Source organism: Mustela nivalis, assembly GCF_964662115.1.
Source record: "Mustela nivalis genome assembly, chromosome: 2".
Classification (NCBI taxonomy): domain Eukaryota; kingdom Metazoa; phylum Chordata; class Mammalia; order Carnivora; family Mustelidae; genus Mustela; species Mustela nivalis.
Genome location: NC_139021.1, coordinates 43,622,991 through 43,641,253, shown reverse-complemented (window position 1 = coordinate 43,641,253; position 18,263 = coordinate 43,622,991). Strand labels below are relative to the sequence as shown.

General features: G+C 36.4%; 1 protein-coding gene across 2 annotated transcripts in view; it reads left to right on the top strand.

The window, feature by feature from the left end:
* LRRC69 (leucine rich repeat containing 69) overlaps positions 1 to 18,059 on the top strand; it is a 112,570-nt gene extending 94,511 nt beyond the window's left edge. The window contains exons 7-8 of one of the 2 annotated variants that reach the window (XM_082719409.1): positions 1,857 to 2,036; positions 17,697 to 18,059. In XM_082719409.1, coding sequence (XP_082575535.1) covers positions 1,857 to 2,036; positions 17,697 to 17,807 — 291 coding nt within the window. In that variant the 3' untranslated portion in view covers positions 17,808 to 18,059. The remainder of the gene's footprint in view (positions 1 to 1,856; positions 2,037 to 17,696) is intronic. The other variant, XM_082719410.1, reaches the window with a different exon arrangement.
* The last annotated feature ends 204 nt before the right edge of the window (positions 18,060 to 18,263 follow it).

The window sequence follows — 18,263 nt, the reverse complement described above, 5'->3', positions numbered from 1 at the left end:
CGAAGGCTGCTTTCTCAGAAGTTGGTAAATGGAAGGGTTAGAGTAATAAAGAGCAATAAGAAGAGTAATAAGAAGACAACAATCTATAGAACTTTGTTCTTATTTTTTAAAGATTTTAATTGGGGCAAATGAGTGAAGATTATGTATGTACATATGTGTGTGTGTGTGTGTGTGTGTGTGTGTGTGTGTGTATGTATGTAGGTAGGTAGGTATGCATGTATTCCCAAAGATTCTTGTTAGGACCCTATTCCGAAAGAGCCTGATATAGGCTATCTTAATGCCAGAGGGAAATCTTTCACTTTGGCCAAAAAAACCCAAAAAACCAAAAAACCAAAAAAACAAAAAACAAAAGCAACAACAACAAAAACACCCATTCCCATAAACTGTTACAACTGATGCAATGTTTGTGTAACATTCATACAGGACTTCATGCTACTGGCACAAACAATGAGGTTCCTTTAGCAGAGTAAATTAAATGTTTATTTTGTTTGCTTCATCAGCGAAAATTTAATTTTATGTATTATATACTATTTTACTTTAGGGTGATGATATTGTTGGTGGTCATGGCAAAAGCCAGCTTATATATTCTCACCACCCTTCTTGTTATTTAATATTTTAAGTCATTACCTGAAGTGAAGTTTCTGGACATGGCTGGGTAGATAGATTTAATACAGATTGAATTCAGAGATTTGGGCAATAGGAATCAGTGCTCTTTACCAATATGACTCTATTCAGGTACTCACTGCAGTAGGTAACTTAGACCAGTGCATCTCAAAGCTCAACAGGCACACTGATTACCCAGAGAACCTTTTTAAATGGCAGATTCTGGTTCAGTAGGCCTGCTTCCCTCTCTCTCTCTCTCTGCCTGCCTCTCTGTCTACTTGTGATCTCTCTATCAAAAAAAAAAAAAAAAAAAAAAAAATCTAGAAAGTCTGCATTTCTTTCTCCTCCTCCTCCTCTTCCTTCTTCTTTTAAGATTTGTTTATTTATTTGTGGGAGAGAGACAGCAGGGGGAGGAGCGGAGGGAGAAGGAGGAGAAAAGCGGACTCCCCGCTGAGCACGGAACCTGGTGCAGAGCTCAATCTCAGGACTCTGAGATCCTGAGCTAAGCCAAAATTAGGCACTGGAAGCTTAACCGACCGAGCCACCCAGGTGCCCCAGGAAGTCTGCATTTCTAATAGGTTTTGAGGTGATACAGGTTCTATTGGCCCATGAGTCACAGTTTAAGTAATAAGGATTTAGATGTTAGTTAATATCACAGCCTCAATTTTTTAGTCCAGTCTGAATATTTGTACAATCTGTGTTTTATTATTTTTTTGTTTCTTTTTTTTTTGCTTATTATAATGAGAGGTATAACATTGAACCTAAACTTTAATGATGTAAATTTTTAATAATTTGGATTTCTGAATGTAAGAGATGTACAAATATTGAAATGGAAGTAACTTGCTTTTCTTTTCTTTTTTTTTTTTTTTAAGATTTTATTTATTTATTTGACAGACAGAGATCACAAATAGGCAGAGAGGGGCAGGCAGAGAGTGAGGAGGAAGCAGGCTCCCTGCGGAGCAGAGAGCCTGATGTGGACTCGATCCCAAGACCCTGAGATCATGACCTGAGCCAAAGGCAGAGTCTTTAACCCACTGAACAACCCAGGCGCCCCAAACTGCTTTTCTTATATTATTGAAAATGAGTTTATAAGATCAGTCACTAGCAATATAATTTATTATATATGTATTCTGGAAAATTAACAGAAACTATGAGAAATAGGCCAAAAAAAGTAAACTAGTGAAATGAGAATAGTTGTAATATAAAATAGTTATCTTAAAAATAATCTGAGGAACTGTATTTTTTTAATCTAGGAAATAACATCAAGATTTATAATGAATGAGCTAGCAGGAAAGAATCCTTTCATAATGCACGTCATAGAACAGCACCCACAGGTCAGGAACATAATCTCTCAGAGAAGAAAATGTGCAATATGTGGAAATTACTTTTTAACAATATGGCTGGAATGTGTTGAATTTGTTCCTCCACCAAAGGTAAATGGTGCTTTTTGTGTGAATAGAGCCTAAGACCTTCTCTTATTCTTTGTCCTTACCCAAGTCAACCAATACTAACTAGATTTTTATCTAAGAATTTACTTCTTAGATATTATAATGTTTTTTATTAAGCTTTATTGATACATTGACACGTAACATTGTGTAAGTTTAAGGTTTATGTAAGTCCTGTTGCTTTGGTACATTCATAAATTTGCAAAATGATTACCACCATAGTTATTTCTTTTTTGTGATAAGAACACCTCTAATCTACTAAACTGGCAACATTCAAGTATATGAAACAGTATTATTAACTGTACTTACCAGACTGTGCACTAGATCCCTAGACTTGTTAGTCTTGTAACTTGAAGTTTGTACCCTTTGACCAATATCTCCCCTTTTCTCCCACTCCAACCAACCACCACTTTACTACTTTACTGTATCTCTGAGTTTGTCGTTTTTAGATATTATACGTTATATTTTAAGTGTTATTATAAAGTATTTTTCTCTCTGACTTACTTCATTTAGCATAATGCCCTCAAGATCCATCCAATTTGTAGCAAATAGAAGGATTTCCTTTCTCGTGGCTGAATAATATTCCTGTGTGTGTGTGTGTATCTCACATCTTTTTTTATCCATTCATCCACTGACAGATATTTAGACTGTTTCCATGTCTTGACTACTCACTGTCCTGAGTAGTGCTGCAATGAATATGAGAGTACAGATACCTTTATGAGAGAATTAATTTCAATTTCTTTATATATATATTCAGAAGTGGGATTGCTAGATCATATGGTAGTTTTATTTTTAATTTTTTGAAGAACATGCATACTGTTTTCCATAGCAGCTGTACTAATTTGCACTCCCAACAACAGTGTACTAGAGTTCTTTTTTTCCTATATTCTTGTCAACACTTTTCTCTTACCATTTTAATGATAGCTATTGTAACTGTGAAGCGGTATCTCATTATGGTTCCGATTTGCATTTCCCTGAATGAATAGTGATGGTGAGCACCTTTTCCTGTACCTGTTGTCCATTTGTATGTCATCTTTGAAAAAATGTCTATTCATTTTCTCTGCCCATTTTGTAATTAGGTAATTGGTTTTTTTGCTGTAGGGTTACATGAGTTCTTTATATATTTTGGACACTAACCCTTTTTAACATATATCCTATAAATATTTCCTCTGATTTTGTAGGTTTCCTTTTCATTTCACTGAGTTTCTTTTGCTCTGCAGAATCTTTTTACTTTGGTGTAGACCCACTTATTTATTTTTCCTTTTATTGTGTTTTTGGTGTCATATCCAGATCACTTCCAAGACCAAGGTAAAAAGGAGATTTTCCCTTATGTTTTTTTCTTGGAGATTTATAGTTTCAATTCTTAAATTTAAATCTTTGTCCATTTTGAGTTTATTTTTATGATTAGTGTAAGATAGGGGTCCAATTTCATTCTTCTACATGTAATTATCCAGTTTTTCCAGTAGTATTGTAGAACTATCTCTTCTCCTTTGAGTATTCTTGCTTGCTTTGCAAAATTAGTTGACCATATATGTGAGGGTTTGTTTCTGGGATCTAGATTTTGTTCCATTGGCCTAAGTGTCTGTTTTTATTCTGGTAAGGTACTGTTTTGATTACTATAGGCTTTATAATACATTTTGAAATCAGAAAGTGTGATGTATCCAGCTTTGTTCTATTTTTGGGAAGGGGGATTCCTTTGGCCATTATGGATCTTTTGTGGCTTCATCCAAATTTTAGGATTGTTATTTTTCTATTTCTGTGAAAAATGTAATTGGAATTTTGATAGGGATTGAATTAAATTTATAGATGGTTTGGGGTAATATGGATATTTTGACAACATTAATTCTTCTGATCAATGAACATAGGATATCTTCCCATTTGCTTGTACCTTCAGTTTCTTTCATCAAAGTCTTGTAGTTTTCAGTGTAGAGTACTTTCACCTTATTGGCTACATGTAGTCCCAGGAACTTTATTGTTTTTGATGTGCTGGTGAATGGAATTGCTTACTTTATTTCTTTTTTGGATGTTTTATTGTTGGTATACAGAAACACGACTTTTTTTTTTTGTATGTTGACTTACTGAATTTATTAATTAGTGTTAGCAGGTTTTTGGAGGAGTCTTTAGGATTTCCTCTACATAATATCATAGCATCTGCAAACAAGGACAGTTATCCTGCTTTCTTTTCTATTAGGGCACCTTTTATTTCATTTTCTAGCCTGACTGTGCTGGCCAGGATTTTCAGGACTCTGTTGAATAGGAGTGAGACTATAGAGAGCTGAGCACAGAGCTTGGTACATATTTTATTTCTGAGAAAGGCTGATGAATCACAAGATCTGGATTTGAAAATCCAGTTCTTCCATTCTATTAGGTTATTAATATATCTAATGTAACTTAGAGAAAAACCTGGCAGAACTGCTGCCAGTGAGGGCTAATGTCAAGGTAAAATAATGGCTGAAGAGAAATTTGAAAGTGAAAACCAGTTGGACATGAAATCCAAGAGAAGAAAGAACTCATCAGTGGAAAATTGTAAAATTGTAAATAAAAATGTAAGTTGGTTCTCAAGATGGGAGTAAATCTGTAGTCCTTATTGCTTATGTAACCTATCTGTGAATTGTTCACATTACCATCTGGAATTTATAGTTACATTCAAGAGACATTTAATGAGTATAATGTATGCCATATTACTTAGTAAAAGTTGTCCAAAAACTCTGCTTTTCACTGGTCATGACATGAACACCTTGCAGAAGTTGCCATTTTTCTTTTTTCCCCCAATGAACATCTTTCAGTCTTTCTTGGGGAAAATGTTCTTTCTGTAATAGATTTTTTTTTTTTAAGATTTTATTTATTTATTTGACAGAGAGAGATCACAAGTAGGCAGAGAGGCAGGCAGAGAGAGGGAGGAGGAAGCAGGCTCCCCGCCGAGCAGAGAGCCCGATGCGGGACTCAATCCCAGGACCCTGAGATCATGACCCGAGCCAAAGGCAGCAGCTTAACCCACTGAGCCATCCAGGCGCCCCGATTTTTTTTTTTTTTTTTCTTAAAATCATCTGATGAGCTGCTAGTCTCATTTCAAGTAGAGAAGTCACACCTAATGATAGTAACTGCCTCCAACATTTATTTGGTACTGTACCTCATATCATACTAAGCATGGTATACCTCAATTAATGTACAGAGTAACCTCATGACACCAGTGTTAAATCCAAGTTGCAGAGGAGCAAAGTACTTTGGCTCAGTTCACAAAGCTGCTGAGTAGGGTTTCTGTGGAGGGAACCCATTATTCCTTTCTCTTAACCAGACATGTTAGACCATTTTTCCTATGCTTTTCAACCCAGTTATATCTCATTTGCTTCAAATGAATTTAAGGCATTTATGTTAAAGAGCTTATTCTATCATCATCTATTTATTGACTCAAACTCATGAATTTTTTTTTACTACTATGTGTCAGGTACTTTACCAAGGGCTAGGAATATAGAGCTCCAGTCTCTCAGGAACTTACACGTTCTAAGGAAAGCGGTATAAGAAGGTGATTGGAATCTGACAAATTAGGCTTGATGATCAGCCCTGCCACTTAACCACCTGGGTCATCTTAATTTCCTCTTTGAGGCTAAATTTCCATTGTAAAATTGCAACAATAAGAATAGTGCACATCTCACAGGGTTGAGATGAATGATACATGAGGTTCTGTACAGATGGTGCTTAGCACAGTACATGCACACTAGTGCATATTAGATACCAGCAGGATAGATATAAAAAATTAAGGCCTTCAGACAAGAAAGAATTATTACATTCTTGAGTAAGTACAGTGATGGAAGAATGCACAGGGTGCTCCGAGAAGAAGTAATCTCATTTAACTGGGAACATTCTCCATCTATCCCTGGGGCCTAAAACAGTGATTGTCCTTGGTACTTGAACACATAATACATGTTAACATTATTTTAATAAGCATTGCTTGTAAATGTGCTTTGAGTGATAGGGAAGTATTAGAATAAAGAACCAGTAGACAGGCATTTTTGGTAAGGGAACTGCCTGTGCAAAGGTAACATTGTTCAACTAAATTACACAGTGAGTGCAGGAAACTCACAGAGATGGGAGATGACGTTAGAGAGAGAAGTAGGTGTGAGATGAGGATGGCGCTTGTGTTTGAACTTAATTTTGAAAGATACTATATTGGTTTGTTACAGTTTGTTACAGCTGCTGTCACAAAGGGCCACAGACTGAGAGGTTTAAACAACAGAAATTAATTTTCTCATGTTTCTGGAGGCTAGAAATATAACACCAAGGTGTCAGAAGGCTTGGTTTCTTTTGTGACTTCTCTCCTTGTCTCATAGATGGCCATCATTTCTGTGTGTTCACACAATCTTCCCTTTGTGCCCATCCATGTTCAAATTTCCTCTTCTTATAAGCACATGGTCGCATTGAATTATGGCCCACCATAATGACTTCATTTTAACATAATTACCATTTTAAGGACCTTACTTCCTAATATAGTCACATTTGGAGGTACAGAGGGTTAAGATTTCAACATTTGAATTTGTGGAGGGCATGTTTCAGCCCATAAGGCCTACATACCGTTGTTGAAACAACAGAGTAGTAAGATGAAGTTTTTAAATTTTTTGACAAAGAGAGGTTGGAGCTAGCGATGGGAATTTAAGAATTGTTTATAGGAGATACCCGAAGCCAGGGGAATGAAGATTGCTCAAGGAGACTTACCTGGTGAGGTGAGAAGGTCAGAAGGACAGAACCCTTGAGGATGATTATATCAGAGGGATGAACAAAAGCAGGAGTCAGCAAAGGAAAATGAGAAAATATAGTCAGGGAATCGGTGAGGACCAAAATCAGGTAGTGCAAGCACAGATTTTCTAGCTATAAAACACAAATATGTGAGAAACAGGATTTTCTCACTTTTTCTTCTGCGGAACTTATCTTCTATTTGGGCCTTCATTCTACTGGAAAACTTATTTTAGTTAATTCCAAGTTTATGTGGTAATTTTATGATGTTTTGGGTTATTTAAAATATAATCTTGATCATTCAGGATTTCCTTCTCCTCCTTTTCTTCCTGTATTATCCAATTTTTGGAGCTGTTGAGTAGTGTCCCAGATGGGCATCCTCTGAAGTTTATGGTCACACGTGGTCCTATCTTCCTGATGGTGTCTGCTCAGTGACCCACTTCCCATTGACCTTTGCTTATCTCTTCTGTGCCCTGTCCTTTTTAGTTCTGATCTTAGAATACCTTTGTCCTGCTTGTCCTTTCCTACCACAGTATTCTCTGGGTGAGATAATTTGGCTGTTCCCTTATTCTGCTATAGGCTCAAGCATGAGTTGGTTAAAGGTGCCAAGCTGAGAGATTCAGAGCTGAGGAGAAAAAACTGGGCTAGAAAATTGGGAGAGGAAGATGGTATTCTTTGTGTCATTAAATGTCATTAAATGGGAAGCAGGTTCCATTGGTCAGAAACCAAATGAGAACACAGAAATAAAGTCTACAAGTCTTGACTAATCTCCATGAAATGCATAGGATAAAGGTAGGAGAGTAATAGAATGTTTCCTCGAGGGTGAGGAAGGCTTGAGGAAAGATTTTTTTTTTTTTAAAGATTTTATTTATTTATTTGAAAGACAGAGATCACAAGTAGGCAGAGAGGCAGGCAGAGAGAGAGAGAGAGAGAGAGAGAGGGAAGCAGGCTTCCTGCGGAGCAGGGAGCCTGATGCGGGGCTCGATCCCAGGACCCTGAGATCATGACCCGAGCCAAAGGCAGCAGCCCAAACCACTGAGCCACCCAGGCGCCCCTTGAGGAAAGATTTTGAGGATGAGGAAATACATGATTTGTAGGCTGTGGACAGATAATAGAAGATGAAACTTAAAATTAGTCTGTGTTTTGTGCTAATTCAGGAAGGGTTTATTGTTTTGATTATGTGCTGCCTACTTTAAGGAATTGATAGGACTAGAATTAGTTACCACATGATAAGCCGCATCTTTTCCATCACCTTAAGGGATTGAGTAAGCTAAAAAGAACAGATTTGAAAGTTCTTAAATAACTAGAAAATGGATAGTGGTGGCACTTTCCCACTTAGAGTACGATTTATATGTATTTTTTTCCTTCATGGGTGCTTACTCTGTGCAAGGTACTGTGCTAGCCTCTAAGCATCCAAAGATGAATAGGACAGTCCATGCCATTGAGGAAATCATGGACTATTTATTAAAAAACAGTGTGATAAGCATTATAATGAGGTGTTATATACTCCTACTGTGGCATCACAGACAAAGCAAGCAGCTACTTAGGAGGTGTCCCTGTCTGTTCAGGTCGCTATAATGAAATGAAAGACTGAGTGGCTTATAAATGACAGAAATTTATATCTTCCAGTTCTGGAGGCTAAAAGTTGGAGATCAAGGTGCCAGCATGGTTGGTTGAGGGCCCTCTTTTGGGTCACACATTTCTTGTTGCATTCTCACATGTTGGAAGATGCTAGGAGGTCTCTTCTAAGACTCCATCATAATGGCTGTCTTCCTGATCTAATCACCCCTCAAAGGCCCCTCTTCTAAAATCACGACATTAGTCATGAGAACTAAGACATGAATTTTGGAAGGACACCAACATTCATCTTATGGCAGGAGGCTTAGGGGAAACTTTCCTGAGGAGGTGATATTTGAGTAACGTGAGGTCCCAATGTTCGTATTAACTTGATTACTTGGTTTTCATTGCCTCCATTTAGAGGTGAAGCAACTAAATAAGATAAGCAGTTTGTTCATCCTAAGTTTCAAATCCTTGAGGTTAGGACTTGAGTTAATGCCTCCTGATAGCCCCTTCAGGTCTCTCTTTGTTGTACTTCTATAGCATACACACTTTTTTATTTTGAACCATAAAAGAAAGTGCAAATAAATTCATTGATTGATGGTTATATAATTATCCACAACAGCTGCCTTCCTATATTTGAAAGACTGTCAGGTGGAAGAGAGATGAGGCTTTTCCTCTGTTGACTTATGGAGTGGAACCTAGCATGACTGGCATTCAGGCCAGATGAAGGGAAGACTTTTCCTATGGGATTTCATACAGATGCACACACATATGCACTCATGCGTGTTAACACTGGTCATTACTGAAGAGACAATAAGGATGGAAAAAAGGATAGGAGAATAACAAGGTTTGGTATCTACATAATTTCATTTTAAAAATTAAAAGCAAAGGGCACCTGGGTGGCTCAGTTTGTTAAGCATCTGCCTCTGCTTTTGGCTCAAGGTCAGGATCTCAGGGTCCTGGAATCAAGCCCCACATCAGGCTCCCTGCTCAGTGGGGAGCCTGCTTCTCTCTCTGCTGCTCCCTCCAAGCCATATTCTCTCTCTCACAAATAAGTAAATAAAATCCTTAAAAAAATTAAAAGAGGGATAAGAATACCTTTTTATCAATTAAGTATGTCTGAGTACATTATAAACATAACAGAATGGCATAAAAATATAGCATGGGTTAAAAACATAATGGTTAAAAAAACAAGTCAGAGACATGAAAAAGTGTGTGTGAACACTTTCAAATGGCAGAAAATATTCAGTTATTGAAGAAATACATGATTCCTCACATTGAAATAGCACATTGGGTGCTAAGGAGAATAAAAAGAACAAATCCATCCCTGGACCCATTTTGTAAAACTGCATTATGCCAAAGAGGAGCTATTAAGAGCTAAAGATAAATTTTTAATATAATAGATCACCTACAAAGAAATGACAATGGACTGAAAGCAGATGCCAGGAAAAAATGGCATAATATCCTCAAGCACTAAGAGAAAATAACTCAAAATCTAGAATTATATGCCTAGATAAGTTGATAGGCAAAAGACATTGGAAAGAAAAGAAACTGTGAGAAGAAAAAATTTGAAAAGGAAAATTATTTTGCTTTGAAATAGCCACTGATCTTAACTTTATTAAAATAATTGAAAAAATTAAGTAACATTTAGTAAGTTTGTGACAGTGAAAAAGTATGTAACAATGGAATTAGAATAATTGTATACTATGAATTTATAAATTATGCCAAATAAATTTAAGGATATTTAAAAATTGGATAACGAAAATTTAGATTGAGATATACATTACCTGGTACTTGACAGTTAAAGCATCTTATTTTAATGGAGTTGTTTAGTTCCCTGTTTCTAGAATGAAAATGTGCACAAAATACATGGGATGATAATCAGGTTAACCATGTTGGTAAACAGTTGCTTTTATATGTCTTTAGGATTTTGTGTTGCTTTTCCACTTAAGTAGGAAGAGATTATACAAAAACTAGTTTGCCTAGAAGCCTTCCTTTCTATTAAAAAATTTAATATCTTAATTATCTTTTCAGGAATGAAATTTAGAGAATGCTGACCTTTAAAGTAAATACTTTATCATGAAGAGAGAGCCCATTTGATAATGCCAACGTCTGGTTGCTTTGTTGTGCTTTACAGAATGTTCTGTCTCTGCCGGAGTTTGCCATCTGAAGGCACAGTTGAAGAGGGGAGACACTTGATGACAAATGGGTCTTTATTCTTGACATAAAACAACTAGGAACAACCAAATATCGAATTGTAATTGCTTGTATTCAGATGAGTGTGAAATTATGTGGTACTTATGAAGTAGTGAGATGAGGACTGAAAAGTAGCTGATAAAAAGTTTTGCTCAATATCAAATATTAACCTTTACCATAATTCATCCAGATGCTATTGTGTTTTTCCAAATGTTACAGCTCTTGCCATCTGAGTTAAACAAGTCCTTAGCAATGATAGAATTATCAATAATTTCAGTGTAGTAGATATTTAAGTATTAACTGCTAATGATATAAATCTTTAAAATATCAACAAAAGATAATCCTTTTAGTTAGTATCAGCTTGGGCCATATTTGAACTAGTAACTTAGAGGTAACCTAAATAGTCTCATAAAATCTTTTCCAAACACTTAAGAATGATCCTGGGCCCAAGATATGCATTTGATAGTTTTCATTTTGTATAGTTACATTGGTTGAACTTAACATTTCCCCAGATACCTTTAAAGTTGAAGAGTTTAGGGAGGGAACCATTTGGAACATGAACTCTCAACCCTGTGTTGAATGATGTAATGTAATTAAAACTACCCTCAAAAGAGATTAGATTGAGTAGGTTTCACTACAAATGAGTGAAAATGCTGATCTACTCTATGAAAATAAATGAAAATTTGCGACCTTAATTCCTTTTTTATGACAAGCTGCCAGTAATGAAACATAAGATTACATTTAATAATTTTACTCATTACTTATAGAGCAAAATCTTACTTTGCAGTAAAAAGTTATTACTGTTTAGATACCACTGACATTCATTTATGAAACTGATCATTTCAGCCAGCCAACTGTGAAAATGAATGTAGGTTTTAAAACATTTATGCAGTGGTTAGTCAATTTAATGTACATTAGGCACTAAGAGGATCAGAAGGCATCACATTTCTAATTCTAAACAGTCGTGAAAGTAATATGTATTTATTGTTCAGAAAAATTGAAATGGTGTGAATGTTCTTTATTATTTTATTCAGAAAATAGCCAAAACAGTTATAGTATAAATGAACTCACACACTGCATCTTGATTACTTCTACTCCTATGGGAACTCATTGAATTTTCTTTTCTTTTTAGAAAACTCTCCCTTTTGTTCTTAAACTGCTGGGTAGAGTCACAGTTGTATTCAATATCTATGATTATTTTTTCTTCTAAAGAATCTCTAATTGCATTCAACTTTCGCACCTTTATCTGGACTTGTGTGTCCCCAAAATGTTTGAACCTCTCACGTGAAATTCAAAAGACACTGATTACGCAGACATGGTGTTGGAGAGCAGGCTCACTCTGTAGAGGAGAGAATGCTGCTTAGCTGGATGGGTGGCTGGAACATAAGCAGGGATTTCTTCCTGGTTTCTGCTCTTTCCACAGTCCAAAGTGCCCTACAGGCAGAATGACCATGTCATGTATTACTTCAGCCAAGATGTTTTTGCGAGTAAAAGTGAACATTATTAATAAACTGGAAAACCAGCAAGAAATCAGGACTGTCCTGGGCAAATCTGAATGTATGGCTCCCCTTCTTAAATGGAGCAGTTAACTTTAGTGCTCATCGCTGGCTTTTCTCACTGCTGGTGTGGAGAGTTGTCATTCTTAGATTTTTAAAAATTATTTTCAGTCACTCTGTAAATATTTGAAGTCCTGCTTTAAACAGGAAACTCCGGTTCCAAGTACAGGGCAGATAAGTAGGGGAACTAGTTGGTCCCAAATGGTTTAAATTCTAAGAGCTTAAACTCTAAAGATGAAAATGACACTAGCAATACAAACTAAATGTTAACTGTGTGGTAAGAGCTTTAGTGCTTCAAAGTGGAAGACAAGATCATTGTACGTTGTCTGGCCTGGAAGGTACCCAGAAAGATGCTGTGACTTTACAAGGCCTTGACATAGGTAAAATTCAGATACATGGAGAAGGAGGCAGAGGCGATATTTTAAAAGAGAATGATATGAAGGAGAATGGATCTTGTTCATAGGGCAGTGAATCAGTTAAATAAGTTCATGGGATGGGAGGAGACATTATTAAAAAAATGAGGTCAAATTCTGTAAACCTGTCAAAGCATAGAATAAGGAGTTTGAACTTGATCCCATTTAGAAATGGAGTCCTACTAAATGTGGACAAGTCAATGATATAAAGAAAGATGTATTTTAGAAGGAATCATTTGGAAGTACTGTTCAGGATTAATTGGAGGTTGAAGAGAAGGGAAGATGAAGAAAAGAGACCAATTAGTGGTTGCCTAGTGTGGGTGTAAGGTGTATCATTAGAAAATGCAGGGAAAGAGCCTCCATGGGAGGAGAATGGATGATGGAACTTGATTGATTGGATACGGGAAACTGCAGAAGGGTGTGAAGGAGAAAAACCAGGAAACTTCTGAGGGAGCTGATCTGGGAGGCAAGACCCCAAGTTTTATCACAGATATACTGAGTTTCAAGTGTTGTGCGGGTAATTCACTTGAGTATATTTAGCCAGTTGCAGATAGATCAGAACAGCAAAGCAGTGTACTTCTGTGCGTTATCTGAAAATGTGTGTAATTTCCAACAACTGTTTATTCTTTCCGAGAATTCTGCTTATTGTTATTAAACCATAACCCAAATCCTACCCTGGTGAAAGAAGCTAGGAGGAATACTCTAACACTGAGTAAGAGTTTTGTGAACTTCATTGGTTCTCTCTCTGGCTTGAATTCTGAAGCTTAAGCTAAACCACCTTTCTTCTCATTATATCTGGACTAATTTCCTTATCTGGGTAATGAAGGGATTAGACCAAAGCTTCTCCTAGCTTCAGAGTGTCTGAGGGGCTGTCATAGTTCTGCTTTTCATGGTCCTGCTATTTGGATTATGAGACCGGTATTAGTTTCCCATTGCTGCTGTAACAAATTGCCATAAACTTGGTTTCCTAACAGAAATTTATGATGTCACAGTTCAGTAGAAGGTCTGAAGTCCAACACGAGTCTCACTGAGCTAAAAACAAGGTGTCAGTAGGGCTGCATTGCTTTCTGGAGACTCTAGGGGAGGATCCATTTTCTTGTTCTTTCCAGCTTTTGGAGGTCACTGACATTCCTTGGCTCAAAGCCAACATTGGCAGGACTGTCCTTCTCACATCACATCACTTGGATCTTCTCTTCTGTCTCCCTCTTCCACTTTTAACAATCTGTGTCATGAAATTGGGCCCACCTAGATAATACAGAATAAATATGTACCTCTCGAGGTCCTTGCATTAACCATATCGGTAAAGTTCCTTCTGCGATGTAAGGTTAACATACATATTCACAGATTCCAGGCATTAGGACATGAACCTCTTTGCAAGGGGGGTTCAGATATTACTCTGCCTACTCTGATGCTTTTCTGAAGAGAACAGGAAACCATCTTACTTTTTTTTCTTATGCTTTCTGGTTCATGTAATACTGAAACCTTATTCAAAGCTTTGCTTTATACTGTGATATTAATATATATTTTGACAATTTTTTATTTCTCAGTTTAAAACATGACAGTAATTGTCACTGATAAAGCATGTGTTGAGTTTTTTAAAAAACTCAATTCCGCCATTCAAAAAATACAAAACTTAGTAAATGTATGTTTTTAAACTTAAAATATAAAACTGCTTTTTCCTAAAATAAGGAGAGGATGTAATCATATATTCATTTGCTTTAGGAAATAACGCATTTCGCTATACTTAGTAAAGGGTGAAAAATTAGTATATTTTCACATCTTAAAACTTTTTGCTATAAAGATACTTCAGAATAAAAGCATGTCTAATCATAGACAATTCCTTTTCCTTTTCTACCTTCAGCTTGACAGAAAGGAGATTTCAGATATTTCAGTTTCTCTCTGTAAACAACAACCAAAGCAGTAATTATCTTCCACAGAATCTTGAAGTTATGTTAATTGATGTGAAGAGAGGTCCTCTATAAGAGGTTGTGTCATTATTCTTTTGTAACGTGCTCATGTCAAATGGAGTGTCATACTGGTCGAAACCATTGTGATGAAGCCACAAATGGGCATAGAAATTTAAATGGATATTTAAATGGAGCACGTCAGGCATTGGAGACTTTCTTTTTTTTTTAATGAAAACATTACTGTGTCCAGTGATTCTAGATGGAAAAGTATGTTCCCAAGGAATTATGTTGAGTTCATTTTTCTTAGTAAAATTTCAAACAATTCACAGTACTGAGACATATCACAAATAGTAATTATTAAGTTATACAATAATTACAAGCAAAGTTTCATATTCAGTACAAAACTGATAATGGTCCTTGATAACATAAACTTCTAAAAAATGAAACAAAACATTTTATTCTAATTAACTAAATTTTGATACCCCAAGAAGGGGAAGGAGGGATACAGAACCTTTGCATTTCTGCTTGCAACAAGAGCCAATCCAAACTCTGCCCATACAGTTTCTTAATGACACAAGGGGAAATGGCTGAAACCACAGTGGAAATGGAAAATGTCTTTAATCGTTTCTGTTGTAAACTTCTTACCTCATGGAGAAACTGGACAAAGCAAATCAGATTAACTGTATGGCTCCACTTGTTTCCTTGGTTTATGTTTGTCTTTCTTTCTGTAAACTCCTCTTGGTTCATGTCTGTAGTCTTTTTGTTCTAGTTTCTTCAACAGCCACTAAGTGAAGTGTTTTAGTGTGATTTATTTTGGCAGCCCTTAGTTCTAGATGAAATGTGCTACAGTAGTAAGCAGGGGTAGCTGGTTGGACCCATATGCAAAGCAGAAAAAACACATTTAGCTTTTGAGTACAATTTCAACACAGCCATTACAATCCAGTCGATCACTATGATCTCATATAGATTTAAAATACTGTATATAATGTGTGTCTCATTGGAAAACTTTATGAATTCTTCTTACTTCTAGACTACTGTATTCATTTATTGTTGATAGTCCATGCTTCAATATTTTATGGTCTATTTATTGTTTATACTGTATTGTTTCCCCAATACAATATGCACATTCTTGAACTTATGCTCTCATTTCTCACTCTTTTTCAGTGTCCTTTCATGTCCTTTCCAGGCAGGCACAACCTGGTCATCCTTCAAAACCCAGCTCACTATTTTCTTACAGTGCAAAATTTTGCTTAATGTGCAGCCTATGGTGGTGTCTCCCTTCTCTGAATTAATATAGAACCTCTCATGGTGTTGAACCATATGTTTCTAGTTATTTTTTGTGTTTACATATTAGATTTCCAACTAGATACTGAAAGATTCTTTGAGGCAGAGATTATTTGTTATTTATATCTTTGTATTCTTGGAACTTCGCTTAATGTGGTTCAGATTTTAGGTTGCTTATAATTTGTTAGAATTTTTGGTTGCAAGTTAAAGAAACCCAACTTATGCACTAGTTAACTAAATAACCAACTAACTAACTAATAATGAGTAATAAACAAGGCCTAGGAATGGGTCTGTCTGAATATTTAGTCATGCTGGGTCAGGTAACCCAAATTTATCATCAGGAATCTGTCCTTCTATGTGTATTGTCTCTGCTTTCCTTTGTCCTGGTTTTGCACTCATTGTACCCTACACTGTGCCCTCTGGCAATAGAGGGAGAGCTTTTTTCTCTTAGTAGATCCAGGGAAAGCCCTAGGGCTGATGTTCTTTGACTTTATTGGACTCTCTTGGGTTAAGTGCCAGGCTTAAGTTACATGGCTAAGTCTTGAGCCGGGGGGTGGGATCAGTTATCTTCTCTCTTTCATAAAATAAACACTGAAATCAGTGAAGGGGCGGTTCCCAAAAGGAAAAGACGGTCTTTTGTGCCAGCAGAATGGGGAATAGATGCTGGATAAGCAAAAATAAGATACTGAATCAAGATTTCAGTAAATATTTGCTGATTGATCAGCTAAACTTCCTTTTGGGAATAAAGTCAGATTTGTTGAGAGTCTGTACCATTTTCCACCTTAATCCCAGATACTTTATCATTAGAAAGTGCCATGTATTCTCTGAGCACTTCATAGTCATGGTTGGAGGGATGAAAAGGTGATATCACATATGACTTTGACTTCCCCACTGATTTACCACCAAGGTTGGAAGGCTATTACTCTCTCAAGGGTGGATTTATAACTGTGCTTAGGTATTTGAGCCTTTAAATGGGCCCTCACTGTTCTTTTGTGGAAGAGTGAACAGAACAGTAATGAAATCTCTCACTGTGGATTGTGATGATGACAGCCCAATGGGTTCACGATAAAAGCAAGTGGCACTGTCAACGAGTTACACTATTAGTTGTGTGACTGTTTTGGATTCTTTGACTGAGAGCTATGTTGACTTCTGAGGTTGTTTATAAAGCATACAGATGGTAAGCTTTTGAAGTTGCCATTATTTCCAGCATTAGTGGTGAAGACATGTATGCTGAGATGGCTAACAAGGTTTTTGATTGCCTATTTTGTGCATTGAGAATGAAAAACAGATTTGAAGTACAGAAATTTAAGTCACGCATTGGGCAAATGGTCTGAAATCTAGCCAATCTTAATGAACATTTTATGCATAGTGAGCAAAGAATATTACGATTAATTTCCATGGGCAAATGGATGGTGGACAACCAAACCAAGATATCCATTGGGGAGTTAAATAAATGTGTGCTGATTGATCAATTTAACATCCCTATAGTGCAGAAGTCAGGTTTGTGTGGATTCTGTATCATTTTTTACTTTCATCTGAAACTCATTATGGTTAGACTGAGTAATAATATATTTGGGTAAAAGCATAGATAAACCTTTATCATTTGAATTTTGTTAAAAATTTTTAAAAGATTTAATTATTTTGGAGAGGGAGAGAATGGGAGGAGGGACAGAGGGAAGGAAGAGAGGGAATCTCAAGCAGACTCTTCACTGAGCCCGGCATGGAGCTAGACCTCAGGACCCGGAGATCATGACCTGAACTGAAACCAAGAGTCGGACACTCCACTGACTGAAGCACCCAGGCACCCCTTTGTTTAGTTTTGAAGATGCCTTTCTTAGCTCGTTAATTTATTTGTGTGTGGGAAAAGAGCAAATCAAGCATAAATAGAATAGTGTGCCCTTTAGAAGTTAATGATATGAAATCTCAGAGAAAGTTAATGTTTATTTTATTCAAAAATATTTATTGAGTACTGCTTTAATTTTATTTTTAATCTTTACCTTTTAGAACTGGAAGATAAGCAGAAATCTACAGCTGGTACCTCTTCGAATATTAATTTGTTCTTACAAATGTTTTAATCAACGTGGCCCTAACCTCTTTGGAATTGCTCAAGTGTAGAGTCAGTGAGCAGCTCATTTAGAGCCTCACATGACTTGCCCCCCAAGACTCTGCACACGGAGTCAGATTATACCCTACTTAGGACACCATACTGTGTCTCTTCTTTTTGCCAGCACATTAAACAAAGGAAGAAAAATAATTTACTTGTAAAGATCCCAATTTAACTGCTATACTCTACCTTTAGCTTGTTTAGAATCTAGGTGTGCTGTTTCTTCTTCGATTTAAACACAAAATAAAGAATGGAAAAATAAAGATCTGTGTGGCAAGTGTGTGTTATGTTTTCCTGTCATTTGATGGCCACCGCCCTCCTTTTCTAGATAAGTGTTAAGAGACTTTGATGGGGACAAGTATTTATTTTATGCATGTTTTGCAGTTGAAAGAGGATTACTTTTTAGTGTGAGTTGTATCACATTTGTATGATTTCAGCTGAGCTCTTATTTTTAAGAGGCACTAACG